Below are 11,323 nucleotides of genomic sequence, written 5' to 3'. Positions count from 1 at the left end.
GATTTGAATTCAAGATCAATGCTTCAATAATTTATAAAATGATAATATGAAACGATCAGTTAACAAAACAAAATCGTCCCGTGTGAGCGAGGAACTTCGCTACTATTCAGCTGGTTTTGATTTCAAAATTTGCCTTCGGACCCGAAAAGTTACCGGATCTTTCGAGAAACGTGCCCCAGTGCTGTTACATAACGTATCGGCGAATAGTCACCTCGACTTCGAATTCGTCTCGGTTACTATTCGCCGATATTCACGTCGCCTGAGGCGGCTAATACAATTATTGTTTTAGTATAATTACATTGATTATTATTCGAGAAAATAAGATAAAAAAGAGACAGATTTTTGAGCGATTTTGGGGCTTTAAGATGTCGGTCGAGGGCGGCTCTGATCGACAACAAGCTGGTTTTCTTATAATAGCTGCCGTCGGTTTTCCTCACGGAAACGTACAATTTTTGCCAGACATTTATTTAATTCATCGACTTCCATTTTTTCTATTCATTTGTGAACTCTTGCTACGCTTCAAACCATTCTGTAGAACAAAATATTTCGCAATAGTTTCAAAAAGTTGCCGACACTTTGCAGCAAAAAAATGTAAACAAACATACCAGGTTTCAGTAAATTGTGTTATTTGCAAAAGAGAAATTTTATCAACCTACCTTGGAATAGCTTGACTCCAAATTTTGTAGCATCTTTTGTTTTTTGAGGAACAACATTTTCTTTAAATTGATCAATTTCCAACAACGAAACATCAGCAAATCTGGCTGCCATTATTTTGAAAACTGCTAGCCTTCAATGCTATAATCACCGCGCGGTAATGAAGCGAAGCTCCTAGCCAATCGTAGCGCTCAAATTTGGATAATCATCAATGTAATTAGTCTTAAAACAAATAGATGCATTTTAGAGATGATATAGATTTGAAATACATATGTACATAAATGTCATTCAGTAGCACTGAACTCTTCATTTTATTTCAGCTCGCCGATTGTCTTTATGTTCTCCTTTTTTTCCTTATTTTTGCAGAGCCAAATTCGACCCTGATAGCAGCTAACAGTGAGTGGCACAAAAAAGCGCTGAAAAGCATTTTAATTTACTTACTTAGTTACGCCTATAGCAATTATGACGGATTAGAAGACTTAGAGGGGTTGGAGCCTTGCCGAACAAACATAGTTTACCCCAGACATTTAGGTTTAAAAAATAAATCCTTTGCCTATTAATATACTGTTTAATAACACCGCATGCAATCAGCAGTCACAGTTGGTCACAGTTGGTATTGCTGTGCACCAAGTAACGTAGTTGAAAGAACTGATCTATCAAGTATGTTGTTTTGAATACTGCAGCTACTCCTTTATAGCTCCGGCATGGTACCATAGTAAGCTATAGTAATAAAGATAACAAACACGCAGTAATTGGTAAAATTACCCTTTATGTCTTCTTTACATGGTGTTTTTAAGTTAAAAAGATGAGTTTATTTAATCACTCACGTTTTTCTTAAATTGAAAAGATACAATTTTTGTAGAAATTCCGAGCAAACTTAAATATTCGAATTAGAATTGAAGTCAATCACAGTAGTGATACAAGTACAGAGAAAAAAATAAGTGATTAGAAAGTAATGCACATTCTCTCGGCTTTTTTAATAATAATAATAATAATAATAATAATAATAATAATAATAATAACGTGAATATTTATACAGGATAACCTATCACTTCTAATAAAAAGAACTGTTATCAAAAGTCAAGGCTACAGTTGTCTTACAGTCAAGGCTAGTTGTCTTCATTAGCATTAGCCTTTTGGCAGTACCAAAGATCATACACTCAGTTTTGCCCTTTTTTAGATTAAGGACAAGCTCATTATCACGAAACCAAGAAGACAGGTTGTGACAATTTTCACTGAGATGCCTTTGAATGGATTCCAGATCTTTAGCAGCCGTGAAAATTACTGTGTCATCTGCATAAGTGATGATTGAGGTTGACTGAAGAGGCGTATGCACATCATTAAAATGGATAGTAAACAATAGCTGACCCAATATACTTTTGTAGACTTCTACTTCTACTCGCCACTATTACTTCTAGATTACTATTGCTGGACACCGTCTCTAATGAACCATTTTAAATATCCAAACGCAGACATGTTTTGATCACAAACCGTGGGAATTGAGTCACGTGACCCGAAATTGAATAAATCTGCTCAGAAAATCAAAACACAGCTGCACGATTACAAAAACCAAATCAGAGCTCATTCGATGACCACAATTTTATCACAAGTTTCTTGCTTGAATATTGAGAAACAGACGTTACATAAGACTAACCTTCACGCAAGAGCCTTCATGTTTAACGTTCTAAACATCACCATTCGCGATTATATTTTCTGTTTAGCGTGTTTTTTTTGTCCCGAAAAGAAGTTGTTCACCTTAATCCTGGACTGGCTTCGATATTCTGATTCCTGCTCTTTTGCAATAATGACAATAATTTTAATGTTTTATTTACCGTAAATCCATAAACTAGAAATATGGCTTTTCACCTCTGTTGCTAACTACAGCTCCATAACTAACCTATTTATCTGCTAATTTATTGGTTTTAAATTATCATTATCAGCGAAATTATTCTGATCAGTGAAATGATGATGAAACGAAAACTTCAAAACTGGGAAAAATACTATAATAAACGTCACTAAGAATGCAGCCTTGCCCTCGCCTTAGTTTTAAGGTGCTTTGACGACTGACTCTTGAAATGCTGAAATCTGAGGAGTTCCTCAGGACTGCTAAAAAGAAATGCTATAAGAATGCGTCCTAAAAGAGATGGGTCTTGAGCTTTATCCCATAATACTCATTGCTATAAAGATTAGACTGTGTATCTTTACTAACCAATCAATCACTTTTTTTCTAAGCGTATCTATGTTACTTTCCTCGGCAGAACAAGGATTTATCAAGAAGCAGGATTTCTTAAATGCCAACTTTGACTTTGGTACGTCTCTTTCTTTCACTTCCTTAACACAATTTGTAGTCCTGGATTTTGATATGAAACATGGTAATTGTGAGAGCTTTATTGGTAAACTAGAGCTCGTTATAGAACAAAGAAAGAGCAATATAAGTTGTTTGAACTACCGTGCGAATCACTTCTTCTTGATCACGTTTTTATCACTTTCCGAAAGCAATCTATATTTTGAAATGTTTTTCAGGTTCATTAGGAATTTTGTCACACTGTGTGACCAATGAGACATCCTACCATTCATTTTTATTTAACCTGAGATCAGGCCTAATTTTAGGGGTTCTCATACATTCTCTCTAACGCCTACCGCTAAAACTGGTTCTGTTTTCGTTTCGCCTTAACCACCGGAATGTTATTACAAAGCGAAACGAGAATTGAGCCTAAATATTAGTAGTAAAGTAGGGATGAAATTATTCCTTTTTGCGCAGGAATCGCATTAAATTACACAGGATGACGTTAACGTCGATGATCTTATAGTCTTTTGTCTTTATCTCATGAAACAATGCGGTGGATAAGGTCATGTGTCAGTTTTATTACGTAAGTACTTTTTTTAACTGGTTTGCCAGCTTTCAGATAGATGTATGTCTTGCAAGTTAATGAGATTCCTGTGCAAACAAATGGATAATTCCATCCCTACTATACTACTAAAAATTCAGTTAAAATTTGTGTTTTGTTTTTCTACAGCGATAAAAGGGAAAATCCTGTCCATTATCCGAGTTCTCGCACCAAAAGGGTACAGCATTCAGTTTAATGTATCGCGTGTCATTGTCAAAGATGGTTTTCTCTTCCGTGGAAGTGTGGTTCAGATCTGGTCACAATATAACTACACTCGTTTTACCCATAGCTTCTCTACGCACCTTGAGATGAGCAGGAGATATGTGTTTCTTGGCCATGGAAACCGAACAAAGGGATTCACAATTGGATGGGCTTGGGCGTGGCCAAGAGATAAACATCTGGTGGACAAACTAAGAAAGTGGAAATCTCAATCAAGAAAAAGGAATTCCGTGGATTAAACTATACAATGGACTTATACAACATTCAACGTGCAATGAATGTACAGCGAAATTAGATCAACTTAATCTTGAATCTTAAACATGGTATTCGTGTGGCATTGGGGAATTGGACTGTAATGGGATCAAGTTATTGCCAAAAAGCCAAAAGAGCAAACACTCTTGCAATATCCACGATTGTATGAGCGAAGAATTTTGTGAACTCCAAAGTTTAAGTGCATGATTTAAAAGTTTTTTTTTTTGAAAGAGTGCATGTCACTTAGCTTGTTGAGGGCACCTTGACTTCGTCAGAAACCAAACTATTTGTTATTTTGAAATTTGTAAGGAAAAAATGGATTTTTTTGGCCTTAATTCATTAGGAATTGAAAAAATTCACCTGTTATTTTCTGTCAGGGTGTTTTGCACTGAAATGTTTGTGAGTCGTGTTCTAACAAATATTTATTGGCATTTACTATTTTAGTGGCGTTTTTACTATAGCCTGCTCACAGGCTAGGGCTATTGAATCTCTTGCCTCCATCTACTTACGTTTCAACATTTTAAATTGAATTTTCTGACTTTTGCAACTATTATGAAAAATCATCTCTTAAAAGTCCTTTTTTATGAAAATTGAAGTGTAACGGCAGAGTAACTTTAGAGAAAAACTCCTTGAGATAATGAGTTCGCAAACTATTTCACAAGTTCCTGATTTACTAATATCATCTTTCTCTTGCAATACTAAGACAAAACAAGTTTTTTGTTTGTTTGGAGAATAAAAAAGCTGGCCTTAGTTGTTCAAAGATGGATAACGCTTGATCCTCTATCCAATCGAGAACGTAACTGGTTTCACGTATCCTGTTTGAACAGACAGGGCCTGGTGGCAAAGGTGGCTGAATGAATATTTAACTGAAAGATTTTGTTTCAAATGTAAATCAATAGACTGAGATTGACTGTCGTCTTTGCACAAACACCGTGTTTTGAAACAGGTCGATAGCATTTACTGACTGTAATTTGGCAGCTACAGAGGCAAAAGTTGGTTATTGGCCAGCGTTATAACAGGCCACTGTGTTTTTAGTTTTTAGAGAATGAGCTAGATCATCTTCTCTTGAGTTGGCCCATTAATCTTAGGTAAAAATTATAACTGTATAAACAGAACGGGCAGTTATTGCAACAAGTATTGAACGAGAGTAGTATTGAATTTCATTAGAAGACCACATCAGTTTCCTTAGTGGTTATACTGCTTACAAAATTATGTCACTAAACTAAATGTATGTCGTTTCAGTTCGTAGTGACTTGTTTCAAGAACATGTGACGTAAACGTAGAGCAAATACCGTTCACAATAGGGTTGATTTAACCGTGTAATGTTAAAGGCTATATTGTACGTAATTCTATTTTTGTGTTCTCTTTGTGTTTGCTGTTATATTGCTCGTTGTATTTGTAAAACGAATTTGACAATTAAATTTTGTTCTTTCTCTTGCGCATATTCCATATTTGAAAGGCTTAATGCATGCTTACATGCTTAACGTAAGGCTTAATATATATCCAGAGATTCCAACCCTGTCAACTTAAAAAAAAAAGTGGTTTGTGGAGCGGCCCTCTAGTTAGGTTCAGGGGGTATGCTGTCCTGGGAAACATTTTAAGATATGTGCCTCTAAGATGCCGCTATTTCCTGCATTTTGAGATCACATTCAATGGAAAATAGTGGAGTTTTTAACAGGCAGTGAAAGCCAAGGCCTATTGGTCCCTATCACATCAGTGCCTCGACCAAAATTATCGCAGGCTCATGTTCGGATGCCAAAAGGGTAAAAATGGCTGAGAAACCACAGAAAAACGGCAAAGAATCTGGCTAATTAAGACTGATTAATCGAAGAAAACATCACCTTTCTTTGACTAGGAAGAGCTTCAAAAACCGGGAGAATATTAAGCGAAGACGGGAGCTGAGGCCGGAAATATTCGCTGAAAACGGGAGGTTTCCGGCTAAAATGAGAAGCTGGAACATCTGAATATCAGGTTTTTGTGTCACTTTGATTCGTTATTTAACAGAAAGGACGCACTCACTTAAGCTGCAAGAGGGCGATCATAACTGTCTCTTCGACAGGCGAAGTAAGAGAGAGAGAAAATACTTGAGATATCACAGCTTGCTCAGCAGTTACTAGGTTAAAGATAGAAATTGCACACAAACGAACAACCACACCTTGTCTAGCGTTTTTATATAGTGTCAATGCTGAAAAAGCAAAACAAATGTGCGTTTCTTGCTCCTAATGCACTGATTTATTGCTATTCGCTTATAAAAGTGTAAATGGCCAATGGCTAATTAAAAAAAGTGATGTACAATGGTTTATGACCACCCTAGTGTTGTGACAGCTCTTTAGCGTTTTATTGTCGATTGTAAACCTGTATCAAAAGGTTATAAATTGCATTGAGTCAAATATATGAATTTCAAGCAATAAGAGATGATATCTCAAGAACTGCCATCGCATTTGCCATGATCTCAATGAGGAAATGGCATTCTTCAGTGGTTATGAATTTGCTACTTAAATGGAATCTCCTGAACTGCAAAACGACTCAAAAGGGTCGTGAAGAAATCTTTTTGTCAAAGACTTCAACGCATAGTTGAGTCTAAAAGATACAAAATAGCATGGTACTGTTGCAGGGACGAATCCAGGAAAGATGGATTGGGTCGCTAGTCACTCTCCTTTTTGGTCGACTAACATATTTGTTAGGACATTTATTTTCATTTGCAGTTTATCAGTTATGCATGGTTTCGAGTAATGAAAGTGAGAGTACACCATTTTAGGGTATAATGAAATTATTTCTCGTGGCGTTGAGAGAATTTACGGTACAGTTTCCTCTTCATCCCTCATCAATTGTTACATTTTGGGACGCCATGGGACAAATTACTCTTGACGTTTTGTTACGAGGGCCGATTAGTATCAGATACCCCCACTTAAGGTGACTCGACCCAGTTTTTTTGGGGGGGTACCATCCTACTTTGAAGCTCTCTGGTAACCCCACCTTTACGTTTATCGTAAGTGTAACACATAGAATGGATAACATATAGATCAATCTACAATATAACATAAAATTTTTGGCGATCGGAGTAAATGTCACGTGGTTATAATGCCACGCCCCTTTGAGGTCTGAGTCGAAAATCTGCTGTTGCAGGCATTTTTTCGTGAAAATCTCTCGGCTACGTATAGTGCGCATTAGTGCCTTGCGCTGAACAGAGTTTCACCAAAATCGCAAAGACCCAATTCGAGAAATTCAGCGGTTTCCAAATTTAGGTCATAATTTATGCGAAAAAGATAAGCAAACTTTACACGGATTATATCTAATAAACTATGAGATTCATCTCTTTATTTTGAGAATCCTTATAACAGATGGGTCCTTGCAAGTCAGCAAAACGCTTTAGGGCCTTGTAAATGCGCGCGATCTCGAGCAAAGCAAACACATAGAAATTATAGTTTTCGCTATTTGTTGACGTTTGTCAGCGTTTAAGAGTCTTTCTCACGAAAAAAGCATTTTCTTAAAAATTCGTAGTTTTTTTTCCTTCAAATTTTTTCAGGGCCACAATTGATTAACTAACTACCCGGACTCTGAATTTCATGGTCATTGAAAAACTGTGACATTATCTTCTATAAGCCCAAACTTGAGTAAACATTGAAGATTTTTAGCGTTTTGGCTGAGTTTGTGCTTTGGGAGTTGTCTATTGTTTCTAGTGTGTCATTATACAGCATTCTTGTTCAGCACGCGTGCAATGACCGCGCTTGGCTGACTTCCGAATGCTCACCGAGATATAATAATTTTGGTACAGTGAGACAGGTTATCGCGTGATACATACAGGTTTAACTCACAATTTTTAATCAATTCTCGTGCTTCTTGTGCCTTTGCAAAAAAATCAAGAAGTGCTACACACTAAATCTACTTACTATAAAAAAATATCATTTTTTCATAGGTTTATAATGCAAGCCAATAATTAAACCAACTCGTGACGGGAATATCTCGGTGAGCATTCGGAAGTCAGCCAAGCGTGGTCATTGCACGCGTGCTGAACAAGAATGCTGTATAATGACACACTAGAAACAATAGACAACACCCAAAGCACAAACTCAGCCAAAACGCTAAAAATCTTCAATGTTTACTCAAGTTTGGGCTTATAGAAGATAATGTCACAGTTTTTCAATGACCATGAAATTCAGAGTCCGGGTAGTTAGTTAATCAATTGTGGCCCTGAAAAAATTTGAAGGAAAAAAAACTACGAATTTTTAAGAAAATGCTTTTTTCGTGAGAAAGACTCTTAAACGCTGACAAACGTCAACAAATAGCGAAAACTATAATTTCTATGTGTTTGCTTTGCTCGAAATCGCGCGCATTTACAAGGCCATACAGCGTTTTGCTGACTTGCAAGGACCTATCTGTTATAACGATGCCCAAAATAAAGGGATAAGTCTCATAGTTTTTTAGATATAATCCGTGTAAAGTTTGCTTATCATTTTCGCATAAATTATGACCTAAATTTTGAAACCGCTGAATTTCTCGAATTGGGTCTTTGCGATTTTGGTGAAACTCTGTTCAGCGCAAGGCACTAATGCGCGCTATGTGTAGCCGAGAGATTTTCACGAAAAAATGCCTGCAACAGCAGATTTTCGACTCAGACCTCAAAGGGGCGTGGCATTATAACCACGTGACATTTACTCCGATCGCCAAAAATTTTATGTTATATTGTAGATTGATCTATATGTTATCCATTCTATGTGTTACACTTACGATAAAAGTAAAGGTGGAGATACCAGAGAGCTTCAAAGTAGGATGGTACCCCCCCAAAAAAACTGGGTCGAGTCACCTTAAGTAAACCTGGATCCGCCCCTGTGTTGCAAACTAGAACTGTCAGTTATAGATCACTTCCTTCCGCGGAAGAAACAACCCATTTCTTTATCAATGACTTTTTGTGAACTTTCTCTTCGAGCATAGCCTTCACCATCAAGTCTTCATTGGCTAATCTGCGGTTTATACGACGGCATTTGTGCGCTAAATCAGACTTCCCCTTTAAGTCAACAATTTTTACATTGGGAAAATCTTTATCAAAAGTCACAAACATTCGTTTAGTCTTGCCTCGACTATACAAATTCGGTAAACTTTTGCTATACTCGTGGATTGAGGGCACGTTGAGTGATTTTGCTTTTTCATCGAAGTAGTTACTGGTGGGTGGCCGAAAAAATACGGCGCTGTGTCTGCGAGGCATTAAATTTGGTGTGACACAATTTTCCCTAGTCGCGATCTCTACTTGACTTTCATCAATAGTTTCTTTAAAAGCGCGGTTCAGTTGAGTGACAACTCGGGCAGCAAGGTATTCAGCGGAGGCAGCGTTCATTGCTAGATATTCTGAGGATGCCATAAGGGAATGAGATCCCGGACTTGAGTTGGGCGATGCCCTTGAAGAAGAGGATTCAGATTGTCTTCGTGCCTGTTTCGCGATGGGCACATCCAAATAGTTGTTGTGCAGTTTTCGATCATTTTGTGTTTTAATTTGCCCTTGTTCCCAGCCTATGATGTCAAGGTTGTCAGTTGATGACTCTGGTTCGCTTTCATGTGTTTGAGGTGTAACACAAGGAAAACTGGGAGGAAGTTGAACTTTACATTGTCTTCCTGAGAGTGATGGAAGTTCTGACGGCATTTTAGGCGATGAAAACGAATAATATAACGAGGAACTCGGGAATGATCCTCTTCTTGGTTCAAAACCTGTTAACGATAAGGGGGGAAAACTCTCACTGAGCATATCAGATGATAATCTTCTAGAGCCAAGCGACATTTTTCTTGGTTTTTTCTCATCCCAAACATCAGCTGGAAAGTCGGTAGTAAGAAGGAATTTATCGCTCAGCTCCCAAGCAGTTTTAACTTTTGATTTTGTTTTTCTTTCAGGTCCGGATTCTCTCCCCTGATCAATCTGTTTCTCGGTATTTGGCGAGGTTATGTTGTGATTTTCAGATTTATTTGAACCTTTGTCGGTTTGTTCAAGTTTAATATCTTGTAGCCTTGGAGACTCACTGTTATCTAAACCTAAATTGGCAGAATATCTTTTCTGGTCATATTCGGCTGCTGGAATTCTTTGTTTTCCGCTTTCACTTCCCCTCACGTTTTCATTATCAGAATCATCTTCGAAATTGCGATTAAAATGTTCTTCGTCAAGGTTCAATGTTGCACATGACGAAGGCCGAGAAGTTATTGCAACCATGCTGTGAGAGTCTTCATTGATGTCGTCGCAACGCAATTGCAGCATCTCAAAGTCGTGGCTGATGTCAATCAGGTCCGCGTCTTGCGACGAGCTTTCGATTTGCCTTCTTTTTAAAGATCTTTTCACAGTTAAACCAGAAATACCAGAATCGATTCTTTGCATATCGTCACCAGTTGAATGTTTAAGCCTGTGCTTGTTTTCCTTTTTCGTTTCTGTTGATGTAGTAACTTTCTTCGCGTTTTTTCCTTCACGTGTTATCCTCTTCTTTGATCTTGATCTCGGGGTACATGCCACTTTTGGCAAAGTTGGTTGTTTTCCTTCTTGCCTTAACATTGCGTAAACAAGTAGTCCTTTCGATCAGAATTTCGATTACAATCTGATAATGTATAAATAACTTGGATATAAGTCAAGCCTTGTTTACGTGTTTCACGTATTACAACATCAGAAGCTATAAAAATAAAGGTGTGATAAAAAGACGTGATCGAAGTCGGTGAGTACCCAGTTCATAGCGTGCGATTTTAATCAGTTCAACAAACCTTCACGCAGGTCCGAGCGCCGCACTCGTTAGATGTTTCACAAGAAAGACTCATCCGGCCTGGGTGCCACTCATCTTGAAGTCATCTTCAGTGACAGCAGCTGCTGCAGGTGTTTTGCAGTGTCCCCAATTGCTTTACCGATATTAAAGCCTAACGACTTAAACAAAAATATTTGTATTTCTTTTGCAGCCAATTATAAAGATCCTTTTTACTAATTCGAACGTGGATTAATAACTTAAGGTTAATTATTTGTATTTCTTATATTGTTATTCAAGTTTTGTTGATAGTGGTTGGTGAAAATAGCGCGTGGATTCCCGCTAGTAACCTTTTAAACGGAAATGCAAATTAGTGAATTTTCGAGTTTTAGTTCTACTCGCTGCAAATTACCCGATCTTTAATTATTCACGCTTCCCACGCAACACGACCGGACCTTCTGGTTACTGGTTGCGCTTAAACTATAGAGAGCCTTGAACAAACTTTCCAAAGTAGGAATTCATTTATATATAATAATTTGGGCAACTATAATTTGGTATATATTTCTAAAGGTGTTTGTTACTGATTATATCTTAGGTGGACGGACT

General features: G+C 37.4%; 2 protein-coding genes across 2 annotated transcripts in view; one reads left to right on the top strand and one right to left on the bottom strand.

Moving 5' to 3' along the window:
* The window catches only part of LOC140929139 (secreted frizzled-related protein 3-like), a 6,921-nt gene extending 1,464 nt beyond the window's left edge, over nucleotides 1-5,457 (top strand). Inside the window, exons 2-4 of the mRNA XM_073379011.1 lie at nucleotides 1,021-1,050; nucleotides 2,913-2,963; nucleotides 3,672-5,457. Coding sequence (XP_073235112.1) covers nucleotides 1,021-1,050; nucleotides 2,913-2,963; nucleotides 3,672-4,000 — 410 coding nt within the window. The 3' untranslated portion in view covers nucleotides 4,001-5,457. The remainder of the gene's footprint in view (nucleotides 1-1,020; nucleotides 1,051-2,912; nucleotides 2,964-3,671) is intronic.
* Nucleotides 5,458-8,823: 3,366 nt separating this feature from the next.
* On the bottom strand, nucleotides 8,824-10,787 carry LOC140927243 (uncharacterized). The gene has a single exon (XM_073376880.1). The coding sequence runs from the start codon at nucleotides 10,537-10,539 to the stop codon at nucleotides 8,866-8,868; it is 1,674 nt and encodes a 557-aa protein (XP_073232981.1). The 5' UTR covers nucleotides 10,540-10,787; the 3' UTR covers nucleotides 8,824-8,865.
* Nucleotides 10,788-11,323: the final 536 nt, after the last annotated feature.

The sequence above is a fragment of the Porites lutea genome, chromosome 2 (assembly GCF_958299795.1).
Source record: "Porites lutea chromosome 2, jaPorLute2.1, whole genome shotgun sequence".
Lineage (NCBI taxonomy): Eukaryota > Metazoa > Cnidaria > Anthozoa > Scleractinia > Poritidae > Porites > Porites lutea.
The sequence above is the reverse complement of the archived record's forward strand: the minus strand, read 5'-3'. Positions and strand labels throughout refer to the sequence as shown.